This window comes from Poecilia reticulata, chromosome 23 (assembly GCF_904066995.2).
Source record: "Poecilia reticulata chromosome 23, P_reticulata-male-v2, whole genome shotgun sequence".
NCBI lineage: Eukaryota > Metazoa > Chordata > Actinopteri > Cyprinodontiformes > Poeciliidae > Poecilia > Poecilia reticulata.
Genome location: NC_088852.1, coordinates 4,923,055 through 4,943,414, shown reverse-complemented (window position 1 = coordinate 4,943,414; position 20,360 = coordinate 4,923,055). Strand labels below are relative to the sequence as shown.

Below are 20,360 nucleotides of genomic sequence, written 5' to 3'. Positions count from 1 at the left end.
CTTCAATCACTAGATAGTAATGGCATCCTAAAGATAATATGGTGTCATTTTAACGGGGAGACGGCTCCAATATTAGAAGGTTACAAAAGCAGAACATGACGGCTCCTGAAGAGTCCGTAAAGGTCACGGCGTGTCACACCAGGAATGAGACGCACGTTTTCCCCCTCTTACGGTTGACAATTGATAACCACAGCAGGGGTCCTGGGTGGCTGATTGACCTGTCAGAGGCTCGACTCAAAGGCCTCTCAGGAGGTCCTGCTAGTCAGTCAATCAACTTCCTATCAGGCAGACATCAAGCCGCAATCTGGAGGCTGACCAAGGCGCTCAGCCATGGAGCTCCACAGCTGACAGGAGCTGCATCAGCTCCACTGGTGATGATGTAGCAAATAAACATGTGGAAAACAAAAACAACCACCAAGACATGCACAGAAAAAGTTCATGGACTATTTATGGCTTTGCATGATTTTTTTTTGTTTTTGGAAATAATATATCTACTAAAACTTGTTCAGTTGTGCAGATACATTTAAGTTATGTAGAACAAAAACATGTATTTAAGGAAACGTTTTATGTTTTAAATTTAGCCAATTGATGACCTTCGATTTATAGTAACTGTTTTGGAGTTTACAACTTTCTTTTTTTATTAGATTTAAGAAAAAACAAGTTGAAGTTTTGCAGTTTATTCCAGATTAGTGGAGGATAAAATTTTTATTTTATTACTTCAACAGGATCTTCTCAGTGATATTTATATGCATACATAAAATTATGAATAAATAAACTTTTTCCAAAACCAGCAGTTTGGAAATATTTTCAGATGAGAAAGTCAGCAGACAACAGAGCACCAGCCACCACTCTTAAGGTATCTACTGACTTTACAGTATATATATTTATAATTCATAATATAACAATTTTATACTAGAAGGAGCTACCTGAGCTAACTTATGTTTTCATGATTAATTACAAATACTCTAAGTTTTTCATTTCCTGTTGACCAGGTTTAGACACATATTTCCATCGTTGATGGGTAAATATATTTGAGCTCTTACAAGTTTTCTGACTGAACACATCAGAAACCTCCTTCAGGAAATATTTGCATATCTTGTAAGACAAAAAGGAGCCAATCTAGCTGTCATTTACTTTAACCTTCACAGAAGTACGCTGAGCACCGGAGACAGGAAGTGGCACTTAGACTTTATGTGTAACAATTGCTCAATGCATGCTGTCCTCCTGATTTTCATCCATCCGTCCATCAGCACCGTCAGTAGGAGACACTTCATGTCACACCTTCTTCATTGTGGAAGGGATTGATGCCTGAGGAAAGATTGGAGCAGGATGTGCCTGGAAAGGCTGATTTCCAGTTTGCTGCTTCTGCTAATTGGCTTTGCCAATTGGTTTCATCATTTAAAACAGTAAAAATCTGGATTTAGCATGTGGCTGACACCAGACCTCAGAGTCAGAACTGGAACAACAGTGGCTCTGTTTGCACATCTGTGGGGATTTTCCTGATTAGCTAAGGACTAACTGGTATAACCTTTGTTTGTGAGTTGAGCTGCAGTCCGACGAGCAGCCTGCTGACCAGAATGAGCACACACACACCGGGATTTTCTCTCCCTAATGCATCCATAAACACTTCCACAGAATATAATGTCACCACAAAGGCTTTTAGAGTTAGTATGGAAGTTAGCTGACTGTCTGATAAATAAACGAATACGATTGTTTTTTAAAATTAATCTCTTATAAATATTGAGTTCTGACTGGACACGATGCTGTATGCCTGTGCCTGACCTGCGCTAAGAACAATGAATATGGTAATGATGCTGAAAGTGGCTCTTTGTGGTTCATTTGCTGTCTTTGCCTCATGTAGTCTCCTCGCTGCTCCCTGAACGATTTGGATCTTTTACAAAACCTTTTTTCCTCTCATTAGTGTATAAATCCAGCATCGGGCAGCAGCTATTTGCAGTGCTTAACAGAGAGAAACAATGCTTTGCCGTGTGGACCTGACATTAATCTCCAAGTGCTTCTGCACCCTGATCCCCCTGACTTAGTATTTGCACACATGGAAACTGGTGTTTACAGCTTCTCCTCGGAAGGACTTGACATTTCATGAGACAAGAGTCCCATTAAACATGCTGACATCAATTAGTGGGGAGATCTTAAAGTGAGGGTCTTAAAGGTGAAGCAAAGACAAAATAGTATGCCTGCAAGGCATGTCTATGAAGCATAGTTGTGACATTTTGATCATTGATGTATTTATTTTTATTTTAAAAAGCACTTTTCATGAGTAAAAACAGTTTTTAGAAGGATTTATAACTCACTCTTACTTGACACCTCCAAGGCTACTTTTTCAGGAATATTTTAACTACTTGGGCTTATAGCAAATTATTACGGCAACATTTTACAGCATAGTTGTTTAGGTTTGATATTTATATCTTATTCTTGAAGGAATCAAGGTCTAAATGTCTTCCTGAGTTTTTCGCTTGGCCTGTTTCTTAACTTCAAAGATGTCCAGTGAGCTCAGCTTCTTTGGGGTCAGTGTCACAAATGTGAAAACTGTCATCCATTCATTACACTTTAGAGCCATGGTGGAGCTCATTACCTTTGTAATCAAGAACATCATAGAGAGCTGTCACCGCCTCCCTGTACAAGACAGATCAGCACTGTGAAATGTAATATCGTCCATAAAATATCCCTTTTATGAAAGGCTGTCTCCGACAAAAGAAATAAGGGTATGGATGACTGATCAGCTACGATGTGTGCACTGTGTAATTTCATTAGTAGCATCACTGTCAGGAATAATTCACAGGTTAAGCTGTAAAACATATTGATATTGACCAGGGAGAGGGTGTTGTTTGCATTATAGAGTGCAAGTAAAGGACTGTGTCATGTATAGTTTAAAAATATACATACATTGTTTATTGGAGGGGCTGATTTTAGAGATTTGAACTCTATTGTTCTCATACAAGGTGTCCAAATGCATTTAGTGCTTTGATTAAATGCAGTACTGTAATGTAATATGCAATATTAGTGCCATTGTAGAAAAAAGTCAGATATTTCAAGACTAATTTCTTATTTTTACAAGAAAAAACTTGAAGATTCTTTGATGTCAAAAGTCAAATTATCCCAAAAAAGATAATTTTTCACGGAAAAAAATATTCTTTTACATCTTAAAGTCATCAATTTGCACAAAAAAAGTATTTGAAATTCGATAAGATTATAAAGTCTGACGTTTGCAACAAAAAAACTACTAGAAGTCCTTTTTGAGACGCACATCTGATTGAGCAAAATCTCTGAGAAAATCATACAACTCAAAAAAGTCAACAATAAAAACTTGTAATAAGAATTAAACTCCTCCTGCTGTCTTGACATCCACAGCTATTCTTTAAAATGTTCTGCCAGCCACTGCATCTGATCTGATTCAAACAGAAAATTCATCCTTCTCATCAAGTTTTTAACCCAAATGGAGAAGGTGATGCAGCAAAAATACCTCCATCCTTCCATTCATCATCAAAGTGACTGAAATATCTGTTTCAACAACACATGGGCGTGCCTTTCTATTTTTTAAAACTATTTCTGCACAGTGGCGCAGTTGGTAGAGCTGTTGCCTTGCAGCAAGAAGGTTCTGGGTTCAATTCCCAGCCTGGGGTCTTTCTGCATGGAGTTTGCATGTTCTCCCTGTGCATGCGTGGGTTTTCTCCGGGTACTCTGGTTTCCTCCCACAGTCCAAAAACATGACTGTTAGGTTAATTGGCCTCTCCAAATTGCCCCTAGGTATGAGTGTGTGTGTGCATGGTTGTGTGTCCTTTGTGTCTCTGTGCTGCCCTACGACAGACTGGCGACCTGTCCAGGGTGACCCCGCCTCTCGCCCGAAACGTTAGCTGGAGATAGGAACCAGCAACCCTCCCAACCCCATTAAGGGACAAGGGTGCAAGAAAAAGGATGGATGGATGGATATTGTGTAATTGTTTCACCTGGAAAAACAAGCTGAAATTTGTCGTCCTAGGCTCAAAACGTATATAACAATCAGGTTTGAGTTCATGTAAAGAGGCACGCTTGGTGCACAGACGCCGGAAGCTCCACTGCCTAATCACAGGCTGTCAGATCTGTTTATAACAGGGAGTACGGTAGCCCAGCGAGGGACGGCGTGTTCATGCACCGCTTCCATTATCTGTCGCACAACATCTGGTGAAAGGAAGTTGATTTAATCCCTTATTCTGCTTTTTCAAAACTCGCTCACTGGAAAAACTGTAAAGACGACGGATATCTGCAGGGGCCACGTTTGATTAGGCAGAAATAAAATAGAAAAACAGATAAACCGCAAACTTAATCCCGGCGGGGTAATGCGTCGCTCTGTTAGAAGTTGGAAATATAGAAAGTTAACCATTAACTCCAAACAAAGGTTTGCAGTGAAAGTATTTCAAAAAGAGCAAAACTGTTCTGCTGAGTTTGGTTCTTTACAGATCTTAAAGCAGGATTTCAAAGCGGATCCTCGCAGTTTGCCAAAAACGAAGGGTACAATCCAATTGTTCTTATGTAAAACAAAAAAAGAGGAACTACTGACAAAAAACTGTCACATTATGAAAAGATTAGACTATTTAGAGACAGCAATAGCCATTTAGAGCTAAAGTTTTAATTTAGATAAACCATCTCAAGTAGCTATTTAATTTGATTTGTTAAATACAAACAGCGTGTATTTTGTGCCTAATATATCCATATCACATTAAATTTCCTTCATAGTAGGAGTTGAATCATTTTTCAATTGCATTAAAAAGACCTGTTGAGAACAGAGGTTTTCTCAAGCTTTTATTGTGCAGAATGTTCTTTTTGTTGCTTTATTTACAGAGTAAACCTGGGAATAAAACAAACTCATTTAAGTTAACTATTTAGTGAGTGTATTATGTTAATTTTTATAATATTAGTTGTTATATTAACCCTCACCCCTTAGTAGATAAGACACTCATAGCTTTCAAAATGTAGTTTTAGAACAGTGTTACTTTAAAGAGAGTGATGGCTGCAGCTCCTTTTCTTTCTAGGCCTTTTCTTTTTTTTTTGCAAACAGAAATATTTTATACATTTTAATTTGCTACTTTTCAGTGCAAAGCAACAAGTAATGGAGGAGCAATGCTGCATTACTCTCCGCTCCAAAAAACAGGTGAAAACTATTGCTGGACATCCACTGTGTGTGTTTCTTTATTAATGGTGTAACAGAAACTTTTAAAAGTTTTTATAACTTTTTAAAACCTTGGCATACAGAAATGCGGTCAAACAGTTAAAAGTTAGACGTGACAATACTTACGAGAAGAGGGTCTTCTGCAAAATCTACACACACTGAGTGATTTGGAGAACGGATCCTTACCGTATTCTCTGTGAAATTGTAATCCAGGGAGTATTGTAATTTGCCAAGTTTCTCGTCCTCCTTTGGCTCGGCCTCTTTCTGCGTTTCAGTCAGCCCTGTCTCCGCATCCTCCTCATCCTTCAAGGCCTGAAGGAGACACCCACCAAGAGTCAGTGCCGCCTGTTTGTAGCGGGGCGCTAGCACCCAGCCAGCCGTTCCCCCGCCCAGGTCCTGCCTGCGAAAACCTACTCCTGCAAAAGCCCCCACTTGTTTCAAACTGTAAAAGGGGAAAACGAGGAGGGGATAAGGGGGAGCAAGCACTAAAACATGGCAGTTATCATCAGGACATGCTCTGTGATGCACTAAAGCCCCAGGCCTGGTCCCTTTTGGTGCTTTTATGTCAGTCTCTGAGTGTTTGAGTCTGGGGGGAGGAAAGATCAAATGATGGCGCCAGAAATGAGAGCAATGAGAGGATAGAGAGATACTTGGGGAGGACAGAAAAACGGAGAGAGAGATGCTTTCAGAAAATATAGCATTAGGACAATTTCCTTTGATGGGAGATTAAGTCTTTGGCAAGAAAAAACTAAACTGGGAAATGTGAGAAGTGGCAGTGGATGAGAGGTGAAAGTGGCCTTTCTCTAGCCTGGCGCTGAGGTGAGGGTGGCAGGTGGTGGCACTGGTGGGGGGAGGAGAGGTAGGGTGGTAGGAGAGCGGGAGTTCCCCATAAGAAAAAAAAAAACATGCGATTAAAGAGGCAAAGACTAGTTCTCAGTCATTCAGAGTCAAGAGTTGCCTTTCCGAGGTGCCTCTCGTCGTTTGGCATGCAGAGCATTCTCTGTCATACAAACAGTGCTCTTTAGTGATTCCTCATTCCCATGTCTGGTTACAACCTCAGACATACAGTCACATTGTCATCATAGCCCTAAAACTGAACCCCCTTCTACGCCGAGGTAGCTAGAAGCATCATGCCAGCGGTGGGTGGAAGGTGTTGGTAAAAAAGGGGGTTGTAATGTACTGTACATTGGGGCCTGCTTCTATTCGTTAAATTAATCATGTGAAAGCAGGAGGCTGAACAACACAGACTGGATCAGGAAGCTGCTGCTGGGTTTGGTCTCTGCCTTTAGCAGAAAAATTGTCCTATCAGAGCAATTTGATGTTACAGGCAAAGAAAGAAAAATGCAGCAGGTAAAATGATTGAGGGAAAAATTATCTCTAGGATCAGTTTTATCTGAGCTGATAGGAAAAAACAAATGCTAAGCTACGTCTGAACCAGCTTCAAAACGAGCACTGCAAAATACGCGCACAACCAAATGTGAGAAACAAAGTAGTACATAATTATGCAGAGGAAGTAAAAAGGATTATAGTTTTCTGAAGCAAAAACCTACAAAGTATACAATGTTTTTCTCATTCTTCTTTCCTGAATAGCTAGCATCCACTTTCATTTCTTGGCTAAGATTCTCAATTGGATTTTGGGCTGGACTTTGACTGCGCCAATCTAAAACATAAGTATATGCTTTGATCTACATCTCATTGTAGCTCTGTCTGTGTATTTAGGGTCATTGTGCTGCTGGACGTCAAACGGCTGTCGTTGCATTTCCATTACAAATGTGTGCAAAGTTTTGTTGATATACTGCTAATGTAGAAAAAACTTAATTTTGTAACTGCAGTATGCAAGAACTTTTCACATTTGGCGCGTTTCCAACAAGCAAATTTATTTTTGTAATTCCAATTTGCGCAGTTTTAAGGTCAATGGACACTCAGCTTGTGAGATATTTTCTAACCAAATGACTTCTTTATGATTTCATCCATGACCTGTGCCCTGTGCTAGTTGTTCTTCGTGTCGTTTATTCAATATTAATCTTTAATAAAGCTCAGAGACCTTTACAGAAAAGCTGGATTCATGCCAAGTTAAATACAAGTGGACTCTATTCACTAAATCTAAACGCAATTTGGGTTTAATTTTGGCATATCAAGATGGGTGAACACCAATGCACATCATGCTTTTCACATTTTAATGGTAAAAAAAATGTGAATTTCTTTCCTTCCACCTGACAATTATGCACTGCTCTGTGTATGTCTATCACAACCAGTTTCCTAAAGCTCTGTACTTGTAGCCTCTCGATCATTTTACTTTGCTCTCATTTGAAATATAAAAGATTCAAAACACTTGAGACCTTGGCAGCTTGGCACAAAAAATAAAAGTCTGTGTGGGTCAACCTCATCAATGCGCACCCAGTGTCTCTTTCATACATATATATGTGCATATGCAGGTTGTAGGCACATATATACAGTAGATATACATGTACAGTATGCATAGTTACATATACTTGGTTCTATGGGAGCAGTTGTTGTTGTCAAGAGGCTATAAAAAAAACCAAAACATCAGAGCAGCAGGCTTAAGAAGATCCAACAGCAATTGGGAACCTACCGCCAGTGACCATCCCGAACAGTCATCAGACACAACACAGATAAGGAGGACATAGAAGGAAGAAACACAAATTAAAACAACCACACACAGGAGTTAACACACTAGAGTCTGGGCACACCAGGAGAAATGACTGCTTGCCTCTAAAGAAGCAGATTCAAAGAGCTCAGAGATGCGGTCTTTAAAAAAAAAAAAAAAGAGTTTACATCTCTTTATTGTAAATAAGTTTAAATATAAATTCTTGGTTGTGGAAAGGCAGAGTGGATATCAGGAAAACAGTCGATGAGCTATGAAATAACAGCTTCCACGCTTTTTACTCAACCATTGCATCGGGACACTTCCTCACAATCTGCAGTATTTCTTTCTTTAGATTGGAGATTTCTGCACATCTACCACCAGTTTCAACCTTACTGAACAACAAGTGAGCAGGTCCACATATGACAAAAAAAGAAGCAATCACTGCAGGAGATGACAGAGATTTAAATCAAGTCATCAAAGTAACCAAAACTTTAATGTTTTATCTGTATTCAGGGAATTGTTAAGTTAATTTGGGTGGAATAATTAAGAAGTGAATTCACACAAAATAAAGCATTTGATTATTAAATTCACTATTTCTAGTGCAACTTTGTCATCATGTGCAAAAGAAAACAAGCACAAAATAATGCCAAACAGAAGCAAAAACAACATATTTCAAGAGAAATACCTTCAACTTCTTGCATGTGGTCACATGAACAAGCTTTAGCATAATCTTAGCCTCAAAAGATTCAGAGTTAATAATTTATAAGAGATTAAAGTGGATTAAAGTCTGTACCTCGGTTTTGGTCCCGTCCATGACGTCCTTCATGTTGATGGCATTTTTGCCCTTGTCTTTGCCCTTCTTTTTGTTTTTCTTTTTGAAAATCCACTTTTTGCAGACGCAAAAGCAGCAAGCTAACGCCAGAATGATGGCCACGAAAGCAATCGAGACGATGGCCCATGACGGCACTGAGGAAAAACAGACAAAAAAAATGAGCTTGGGTTAGACGTTGCACATGAAGGGACGTTTTTGAAAAGTGGTGATTACACACACAAAGAGGTGAGATAAAAGCAGGAAATTGTGTGGAGCTTCACTTTAGCTCTCGCCTGGGCCCATCAAGAAGTGGCAGACTCCAAGCGATGGGGAGAAAACCTGACCGAACACCTTCAGCCAATTTAGTGGAAGTAACAGATGTTGGCATTTTCCACTTGCCATTTAAACAAAAGACTCCGAGTCAAGCTGACACTTTCATGGCAATCAGCGTCAGCACAGAGTGCACAGGGAGTCAAGGTGGTGGGGATTTTGTGGGTGTGTCTGATGGGCATTAATTCAGGTGTGACCATGACAATCCAATGATGGACTCAACCTGGACGGGTTGAAATGGGGTTTTCTTTCTCTCTGACACCTGCTACATCCTCTGCTATATACTGAGTTCTTGTCTGTGGAGTGTTGAAAACTTTTGAACTAGATTTCAGTTTCTTATCCCCTTTTTGCTTTTTTGTCACACCTAAATGTTAATTTAATTAATTAAAATCACAGAGAGACAACCACACTAAACACAAAAAGCAGTTTAGTTTCTATATGAAGCAAATAAAGTTATCCAAAGCACCTCACTCTTGTGTGAAAAAGTAAAAAAGTGATTATGAATTGACATTTTTTGCACAGATGAGTTATTGTAGGCCTAATTACTGCTACACCTGCAGAATCAAGGAAACTATTAGACTATTGGTGAAGGGAGGTTTGTAGAGCTTTAGGATTTCAGAAATATGGGGAAAACATGGAACAAGAGCTCACAAAAATTACTCCAAGAATGCACTGAAGAGAACCAGGAAGTTGCAAAAGATCTCAGTAATTGAAGTTGGGACGTAAATCAGATGGAAATCAACAAATTATTCTCAGAAAAATATAAAACCCATCCAACATGGCTGATTTAAAACAATTCTGCAAAGAAGAGTGGATCAAATTTCCTCCATAAATAAGTTATCAGAGCCTTGATGTCACTTGTTGCTGCTAATGAGTGTCTCAAGTAAGTATTAAGTTTAGGAAGCAAATAATTATTCAAAAGAGAAAAGACAATTATTGTCTTTTTTTTCTTAATCTTCACAAACCAATATAAATCACAATAAAGTGAATCTGAGAAAACATTTTCATTTGCTAGTTTTATGTTAGAAAAAATACAATCCAATGCATGAACAGCGAAAAAAACTTCTAAAGGTTAAAATCTGGTCTGAAACCTTCCTTAGCATTCCTGGATTTCACCAAAAATATGAAATCGAAACAAAAAATACACCACTGGCTGGCATATTTAAATACCTTTATAAAAAGAACATTTAAAATTAACATCACCTACTCATTTATATTCATGTCTTTTCATTACTAACTTGAACTATTATTTTTTAATTAAATTTTTTTAATGTTAAATCTTTAAAAACAACACATTCAATGTTGCCTGAATGCTTTTCTGCTCTGAAAAAGGTTAATTCGCTGTTTGTTCCCTCTAGCATATGCTGTTATCCTCTTTCCTGGCCTTGACTGGAAAAACTGGGACAAGCAGCAGTCAGCCTCCTGTCACATAGGAACTGTCAGAGCCGCAGCTCAACCAACACAATGACAGCCAGCTGCAAACACAGTGACACCTATCTGTGCTGCAGTCAGCCATCAGCCTGAGCTTCCTGCTTCCTGTTGACCCATAGGAACACCATGTCTCCATCACAATAACGTGAGGGCTGGAGGAAAATCGGGAGGCTGAAAATAGTAGGAGACCTCACGAGATGACTTCTTCCAGCAGTCAAGGTCATCCAACAAACATCAAAACGCCTAGAAAAACGAAGGTATTCACACCCCAATATAGTGCACACCTCATTACAAGCTGCACCTACAATTTAAAAAACAAACAAACTGGAAACGTACATATATAAGTCGCACCGGGCAATAAGCGGCTGACATCTCCGCCACGCCGAACCATGGATTCGCTCACGCCGAGCTTACGTGCAGCGGCCATCGATCTGTACTGCCAGATCTTCCAGTGATTCACTTCCTGCTAAAGCGCCCTCTGGTGGTTGAAGAAAAATCCACAGAAAAGCCTCACCGGGCTGCAAGCTGCATGGTTCAAAGCGTGGAAAAAAAGTAGCAGCTTATAGAACTAAAAACACGGTAACTACTTTTTTTAAGTAGGGTTTTGTCCTGTAACCGGTGGGTTGTCGGTTCAATCTCCTGCTCCATTTGCTTTAGTCGCTGAGAGTAAAATGGAGTGAAATATAAATCCACATTCATTAAAAGTCGAGTGAAACACAGTTTATTATTTAAAAACCCAATAATATACCTGGAAGTTTATGTTTAGATCGTGGCAAAAAGTGGAAACACTTAAAAGGTAAATACTTTTATAATATGCTGTATGAGAAGTAAAAAACAATATGAAGCAAATATCTACTAAAAAACTTAAACTGGCTGGTATTTTTTAAGGAATACAGTCATTGTGATAAATAAAACAGAACAAGCTGATATATTTCCTTTGAGAGAAATAAATCAACACTAACAAAACCCATATGAAACTCAACACAATTCATATCTCAGAAAATAATCCAAACATCCCCATAAACTCAACATGCCAATTGAAAACACGAACCCGGTTAAGCTCCAGTCCTCTGAAGACTATCTTGTAAAAACCCCAGAAGTTTCCATCAGAACAGAAAGAAAATCTTTTAAATTACAGCAGTTCACTCTGCGGCTGTGCTGACTAGCCGTCAGTTGTGGTTCTTTTGCTGAGGCAAAAAGAAAGAAGACAAATCGATTCCCTGTTGACAAAATCAATAAGCACTCTCCTCCAAGGAAAAACAGTGAGTGATGCTCTGAAATAACTTTAGGATCTACAGCTCCGGCCTTGCCTCGGAGCGCCACGGTAATGGAGGTGACACTGGATAGGCCTCGTTCGCAATCAGCCTCCTAAAACTTTATTTGGATCAAACTGCAGCTCAGGCTCCTTTCATAATGTCCGATTTATGCCCTTGATACAGGAATTTATATTGGGGATATTTCTCTTCTTATTACAACAAACAATAGATTTTATATGCATGAATATATGTTTTCATCTCTACTTGTAGCGTCAATGTTTAATAAGATTCAAGATCCATATCTTATCTTGAAGTCAATGCAAACAAGGTTTTTAAGCGAAGTGTCACAGATGTGACAGGTCTTGAGTTGCTCTGAAAAAGCAATCAGCTTTCTTTGGAAACTAGAATAGTGATTTTTATCCCCCCTCCCTCCAAATGAAAGCATTCATTAACAGGAATCTCATAAATACTTATGTCACTCTGCTGGAATCTTTCATCAACGCTCAAAGAGCCTGATGGAATGCCATTTAAACTGAAACCCATGCAAAAACTCCCCGACTTTATCTCATTCATCCAGCCCACGTCTTCCAGTGAAAGGCACTTCTGTGTTCCTTAATTAAAGGAACCTGAGTCCCAGAAAGCAATAAAAGCATTCCCTAATTAACTACATTGTCTGAGTGTCTTTTCTCAGGAGAGAAATGGAGCGAGAACGTAAAAAAGGGGGTGAGCGGGAACTCTAACTCCCAACACTTATCTCTTGTTCCACCGACGTGGCATGGAAAATAGTTTCTCTGATGAGCTGGACATGCATGGTGGAGTCCAAGTCTGCTGTCCCTTGGGGCTCAAGACACTTTTTGGGTTATAAAATAGTGAAAGAAGAAAACTCCAACTATCTACAGATGTCTTCATATAAGTCAATGTGAAAAATTCCTTTGTAGTTTCTTTGCATTTTGTTTTCGTTCATTGAACATTTCCAAATAAATGAGTTGCTTTGTGTGATTTACTGTGGGGGGTTTGTTTTGATATATTACTTACAACCCAACTATTTTGACATCACTTAAAGGAAAAATGTATGAAAACTGCATATAGAACAAGTTTTCCATCACCTATTTTCAAGTCCAGACAATCTTGTGCCCAAATAAAGCACGTAAAAATTATATTGCAGAAATTACGCACTGATCAGGGTCACTTTTAACAAAGTCTAAAAGTATAAAGAAATTAGAAGAAATCAGCTTCATACTTTCATTACATTCTTAGTGCAAAAGAAATGCTATAAATTATTTTCTGCTCTTAAAAATTACAATGCAATGAAGTACATTTAAGTAATGCCATTAAACAGTTTTTAAATGTGTGCATGAAGTTTATTTGAGGAGGACACTGTTAGCTTCGGTTGTTACCGTGACAACAGAACTGGGTTTGGCTGTTGCTGGCTAGTTATCAGAGGCGAAACACCATTACCTTCAAATGTCAGCTTTCACTCAGGGACAGTTTTGGTCTCTTAAGGTGGTGTGGGCGGTTCTATAGAGACTTTATTCAGACTGTGAAAAAGAAATAGTGACTCATGTATAGTATTGAGCTGTTTTCTGAGGAAACATGGATGAAAACATCCACTTACTACGTGTATATTGTCTCACGTAGTAAGTTTTCTTGATTACTTGAATTATTTCAGTGTGAAAGAGTACATTTCACACATGCTCTGTGTAAAACTTTGTGAATATTTTGCGTTATTTCATGTGTTTTGTAATCTTTACAAGCTGTATTGGATCTGTCTGCTCTGTCTCAATGTAACCACATTCTTATTCATCCTCTGACTTGTAATCCTGAGCACTTTACATCAGAAGGAGAGGTTCATGCTGGACACATTAACAAGTGTCTGGGTATGTTTGTGTGTTTATTAATGTGCTATATTGCATCTGGGTTATATCCACTTTGCAGAGCGCACTAATTCAGTGTGACAGGACTTTGTTGGTCAATTAACCTTCACATTATATCTTGTTATGCCTATGAGATCAACACTCTGCTCATGGCTTTACCCCACTGTGGTTTGGCTAAGCTGACAATATTGCAGCAGCAGAATCAGCAATGAGGGCTGAAAGCAGATGGTAATGAGATTTTACTCTGTAAATCTTATGTTTACACCAAACACTGAGCTTCAGTGAAGTACCATGAACTAGTTTTAATTCCCGTTTGGATGAAAAAAGTTACTTTTCTGGTTGCAACATGACCGTCCTCATGAAAATCGAGGTGTACAGTCAGAGTGCAGAGGTCACTGTGTGGACCGTGTTAGGCTACTCCTGCTTCCACCAATCCATGAGGGTTTCACCGCTTTACATTTGTTCCTAAGATGACGTAGACGATGAGGCCCGCCACCAGCAGGCCGGAAGACCCAACGGGTCCTGCTGATCCGCCGCCACAATCCTCTTTAATAAACCCTGCTGTCTGTCGACTGGGAGTAGCCACAGTGTTAAATCAGTCCAGACACTTTCAAACACAAACATAACTTTGTGCTGGGATTTTTTTTTTAGCTCTGCAGGATAATATTTTTCTCCTCTAACAGATTTATTGTTTTATATTTTCAACTGGGGAAAGATTTTCTCTTTATGTAGCATTTATTCTCCCAGTACTCTCTGTTATTTTGGAGAAATGGTTTGTATGTTTGTAGTTATAACTCAAACAGTTTGCGTTTATTGATTAATTCTCATCTGCAATGGATTTTCTGAAATAAGAAGTTTAGCAATCTGGTTTTCTTAGCAGCAGCAGCTGCTGTGTTTCAGTGAGCAGTAACGGCATGTTTTAGTGTGATTACAGCTGGACTTCAGCTCTGGCTGTCAAAGTGTTTATACTTATGGAGAAGCAGAAAAATCTCAGCATTAAATAATTGATAACAGAGCAAGTTGTTGCAGGATACTAAATTTTAACAGCTGAAACAAGTAAAGTCTTCAGCTAATTTTCAATTTTGTTTATTTTACCATGTTTATGAAAAGGATTTATGCTTGTTGCTTATTTTACAAATCATTTTAGTGATTTAGTGTAGTTTCTTTGCTTTTTTTTTGTTTACAGAAACATTGCAAATTCAGATGCATAACTGTCATCAATTTGTCTATTTTTTAATCTGTTCTGTTTTTCAGGTAGAGCAATATACATCATACAACTTCAGTGAAGTTGCTGCACAAATTTGAATTCATAATTTTTAAAAAAGAAAATCAAAAATTAATGACCAGCTCCAATAGAGAATATATTTGTAACCGCTGCCAGAAGTAGGAGCGTCTCACCAACTGTCAAATGGAAAAAAAGTAATTTTGTCATGATTTATATAGGTTTAGTTTTTGCTGTGCAGGAGGCAATGGCTGACAAAAATCCCCGGCTCAGAAGCATGATGACTGACAGAAATTGAGCAGCGAGTTAGGCCTCTGTGACAGCTTCATGCCACCACACATTCAAAGCCTGTGGAGCTTAAATTGGGTTATAAGCCTGAAAGAAGATCTTCTGCAGCTGCGGTGGAAAGGCGGTGCTGAGCATGCAGCTTCACCTCTCGCATTTTCTTGTTAAATTTGCTGCATGACTTTCCCCCAAACCCCATCGATATTCCACAAGGTAAACAAGCCTTTTGGGCATTCATCATCCGCTTGGCAGCACTGCAGAGCAAAGTCCCCTGCTTTTGATAGAGGGGATGAGGTGATAGAAAACAGTAATAGGTATGACCCAGCAGTGACAACCTGCATGATGGTCAGTAGGGTTTTTTTTTGGATGATTTTAGAAAACTTTTTCTGCCAGAGGTGTGGTAAAGATAAAAAATGATAGAAAATAAAATAAATTGAAAACTCAACCTGCCACCAAGAGGGACGTGAAAAATATGGATTTGTGGGGACTGTCTTTAGACTTTTATTGTTAAGCCAGAGGGGAGATCAAACTCGTCAGGTCTTGGTTGTAAATCCTCTGAAATCAAATATCCTCAAAGATATTCAAACATGTTTCTATTTTAAATGAATGCACACAGCTGAAGCTCTTCAGCTGCAGCCAGGAGAGTTTTTTTGAATATAAATAATGGATTTTATTTAAGCTAAATCACTTCCTAGCGTGTATAAAGATTACTGTGTATGAAACTCTGCAATGGTGACATTTGTGGCGTTGGGGAAAAGAAGGAAGTGATTTTGTGGGATGATATTACTTACACACAAACCTGTTGTTAGATACAATTATAATTTAGGATATTGATGGAAACAAAACCTTCAGACCTCCGTGGAGAAATTTGTTCTGATAGGCAAAGAACGTCACACACTCAAACAGATGAGGATGTGTTTTGTCAGGAGATTTGAACATGAAAGTGCAGATGTTTATATTTAAGAAAGATGTAAAAATAAATGTATTCATTTGAACACAATCATGAGTTGGAGATACATTTTTGAGAACTTTGAACTGAATAATCCTGTTTTGCTTTGACGCAATGAACTAGAAGACTTGATTTAAAGGAGCTCTACTCAGAGCTGTATTTATGTTTTTAACTGTGTTTTGGCTGCTAATTTGCCCCCTGATGGTGCAGAGTTGTTAGAACGGCGATAAGGGCAAAAAGTCTGCAACGCTCAGCATCCAAGAGCAGCAAAGGGCAGGAAGTCTGAGCAGGTAGACGGACACCAGGCCCCCCCACAGAGCAGCCATATGCGCAGCACAGAGGTAGTTCGGCACAGAAGCATCAGCCCTCCGGCCACAGAGACACTGAGATGCGCTGCATCAAAATCTTGACCCAAACGTACCGGCACCTCGACCCAAAGCAAGTCAGGCACTCGAGCAAACCTGCTAATCGCTAGTGAGTTTGCAACAGTGATTTTTAAAAACATTTATCTTTCCAGAATTACTGAATTAATAAAAAAGGTTGGATTTATTTTTTTTAGAACTGTAAGATTTTCTATTCTGCTTTTGCACCAAAACAAACATGAACAATAAAAATTACTTTTTACCTTTTTATCAAGTATAAACTGAGATATTCAGTGAAGAAAACTTTTTTTCCCCCTATTGTTTCCTAAGAAACAGCTGAACAGAAGATGAGAAGTTCATGATTTTTCAGCGTTCGATTGTTTGACGTTTTCGTCAAAGGTCAAGTCAGACCTTGACTGCTTATTGAGCTCTGCCAACAAAAAGTAACACGCATCTACGGCTGAATCATCCCTGACTCATGGGGTATACAATCAGGATCACATTGAAAGGTTTCAGAAAAACAGCTTTAAAATCACCAGGAGTCAAATTACACACGTTTTGCATCTGTGAAACCATTTGAAAGCAGAGTCAGTGACTCAGACCCTTTTCAGAAACTTCTGTGGAGAATGAAGAGAGATTTTTACAAGATTCTCAATGATTTGCTGTTTGAATGACAGAGCCTGGAGAAAATCTGTCTTGGAGAGTCATAGGTACGACTGAACGTCAGTAAAGATACTGCTTAAAAACATCTGCTTTATTCATCAACAGTTTTAAGAAAAGAAAGCAAAGAGTTTGCATATCAGCAAGTTAGCTGCTTAAATGATAAGCTCTAATGTGGAAAAATACAAGGGATATCCCCACTATCATTTATTAACCCTTTCATGCATGAATTATGATCCTTTGTGTCAGGATTTTTTTAAATTTTTTTTTCTTAAACCATAAAAAAGGTAGGGAAAAAATTCTGTAAATTATTTTAAAATGTTATAACTTTTAGGTGATCAATTGTAATTTTCTCCAAATACAAAGTTATTTGAAAAATACATCAGCAGTATTGCTCTTTAGGGGATTTATCTGAGGTCACAATATTTTTTTTACCTGCAAGAGTCGTCTACAGTAGAAGGAGGGACAGGGTCGGTCTCCATGCTTTTTTGTCTGTCGGCCATATTGGAGTTAACAAAAATAATTTCTTGCATTTGCAGCTGATGGCCAGTAGTTGATAGTATATTTTATGATGCATTAGTTTCCACTTCAGTGGTCTGCGTGCATTTATAACATAAAAATTCAGAAGGAGCTCAAGAAAATGGCTTTTAGAAAGCTGTTCACTGTAGTGACCACTATACATGAAAGGGTTAAAAAACTACGATCACATGATGGAAGTTCAACAAAGGAACAACACTGAAGCAGGTCAGTGTGAGGTTTAGGAAGGACTGTGATAGCCTGATAAAGTCAGACAGAAAACTCAGTTCTGGTAGTTTTTGCTGCCAAAAGTGATTTTACTTTTCAGGAATCTTTTTGACGTGGTGGTAAAGACCCAACAAAGAACATGCATGAGTTAATAAAGGTAAAAAAAAACTCACATGGGATTTTGTTCAGCTCGTTCATGAACTTGTTCTTCAGCTTGGAGAAGGCTTCATCCTTCTCCCCTGTACCCGGTCCGGCCATGCTGGTGGTGTTAGAGCCAGCTGTTGAGGAGGAGGCAGTGGTGAGCGAAGGGGCCGCAGCCGCCAGCGCTTCCCTTCGACTCTCATTCATGGTGGCGATGCTGGGCAGCCGGGCAGTAGCTGCAGAAGGAAAATAAATACAGTTCGGGTGGATGAGATTGGATTCTTTGAGTTCCTCAGTCTCTGTGACAGATGCATGTCGGAGGCAGGGAGCCTGCCTCGTCAGATGACGGAGCTGACGCAGAATGTGTGAGCAGCTGTAGGCTCAGCATTAGTAAACATCAGCTGGAGTTCACAGAAAACTGGCCAGCTCTCTAAAATCAGAATAAAGCTCTTCACTCAATGTTAAAATTCAATCTTAAGATCACAAAGTAGCCATAAAATAATGATGAAGTGCAACTCTTCATCTGGTTTAATTATGATCCTGCGCTCCCAGTAGTGACATTTGTTATGTCGCAGCACACAACACAAAGCTCTTCACACACACCAGGTGTGTTTACTTTACTGTAAGGTCTGGTTGCAGAGGAAGCAGAGTGACTCATATGTTGTCCACTGCTCTTTGTGCAGAGGCACTCATGCGGTGCCACATGTGGTCTGCTGCTTAACGTTCATTGTTTACCAGATAAATCATCTCCAAGCATGTCATCACAACGGGATGCCCCGTCTGTATGGGGTTTCTACGTCGTCTCAGTTCTGCTCCAAGGCAACAGAGCATGACTTTGATACTACAGTTTGACCAAAAAATCACATTACTTCCACTACAAACTTGATTTCAATAGCTACATAACACTAATATCAGAAATATCCATCCATCCATCCATCTTCTTTACACCCTTGTCCCTTAAGGGGGTCGGGAGGGTTGCTGGTGCCCATCTCCAGCTAACGTTCCGGGCAAGAGGCGGGATCACCCTGGACAGGTCGCCAGTCTGTTGCAGGGCAACACAGAGACACACAGGACACACAACCATGCACACACACACTCACACACAAGCACTCACACCTAGGGACAATTTGGAAACCGGAGTACCCAGAGAAAACCCACGCATGCACAGGGAGAACATGCAAACTCCATGCAGAAAGACTGGGGCCGGGAATCGAACCCAGAACCTTCTTGCTGCAAGGCAACAGCTCTACCAACTGAGCCACTGTGCAGCCCTCTAATATCAGAAGTATTTAACCAAAATTCAGCACTTAATGCTGCTTTAACTGACTACACTGAGCACTCGTTAGCAAATCAAGCAACCAAACAATCAAGGCTTCATGGGCTACATCAGGTTGGTTGTAATTGCAAGTTAAAATATGGCAATTTTTTAAGAGAAATGGGTGAGAAAACTTTGGCAACATTCAACCTTACAACATGACAGCAATCTCAAAAAACATATTTTTTATCCAACAATAAGTCTTGGAAGATTCTAGACTGGCCATCGAAGTCACACTACCCGACCTGAAAACGCCACTGCCATGAGGAAGGGGCTACAATTTTCCATTATGTTGCATAAAGCTTATTCAGGCTATTACATATGTTTGCAGCAGGTCATAGCAACAAAAAGATGCTCTACTGAGTGCAAAAGGGATGTTATAAATGTTGAAACTAGTCAACATTACAAATATATTTCATGTTTATTTCACTTGTAGCTTTAGGTAATAACATTTTATAATAATTCCCAGTGTTTTTTAACTAAATATGTGGAAGTCAGCGGTTCACCATTTTTCTGTTGTAAACATGTCTTCATTCAGACCCAACATATGTCTACTTTAAAAAAAATAAAATGAGTAGAGAAAATTAAAAATGGCTTAAAATTTGTGCATCTTACAACGGATGCATTTACTTCCCAGATAAAATGTTTTAATGTGTTTAAGTGAAATTCAATAATTACACAAAGCAGCTACATGCTGCAGCAGATAGGAACTATTTGTGTGCCGTTGGTGCACAGGTTGTAATTTGCTCTGTCACCATAGCAATTCAAGAGGATAATGGCGTGCTAAAGAAAACCAGTACACAGTGAAGATTGATGGCCTAATTTTCCTTCCTTCCCACAGTTGGTGCTCACTGAACTCATATTTCCCCATTTATTTCATTGTTAACACACCCAGGCATAACACTAGATGTGACTCTAAGATCCACTGAAAGTAACTTGAAAGTCTAAATGTAACCTCGAAAATTGACGCATTATATTTATTTTTGTGCTTCAGAGTGGAGAACAAGATGCCAGCATAATACTCCCCAACAGAAACCATGATATAAAGAAACGGGTCAGAGTTGATGTGGAAAGTTTCTTTCATTTAATAAATTGAGGTTTTAAAACGTCAGTGAAGCAGATTGGATACCAAAGAGATGACAACATGGATTTATTTCCTACACTTTCTAACCCCACTGGCAGCACTTTAAGCTAATTTATTCTGAATA

General features: G+C 39.1%; 1 protein-coding gene across 6 annotated transcripts in view; it reads right to left on the bottom strand.

Annotated features, from left to right (window-relative positions):
- Window positions 1-20,360, bottom strand: part of syt1a (synaptotagmin Ia) — a 160,581-nt gene that overhangs the window by 22,088 nt on the left and 118,133 nt on the right. For 5 of the 6 annotated variants that reach the window (XM_017302823.2, XM_008400453.3, XM_008400449.3 and 2 more), the window contains 3 exons: window positions 17,870-18,073; window positions 8,566-8,738; window positions 5,351-5,476 (listed from right to left, as the gene is read on the bottom strand). In XM_017302823.2, coding sequence (XP_017158312.1) covers window positions 5,351-5,476; window positions 8,566-8,738; window positions 17,870-18,044 — 474 coding nt within the window. In that variant the 5' untranslated portion in view covers window positions 18,045-18,073. The remainder of the gene's footprint in view (window positions 1-5,350; window positions 5,477-8,565; window positions 8,739-17,869; window positions 18,074-20,360) is intronic. The other variant, XM_008400456.3, reaches the window with a different exon arrangement.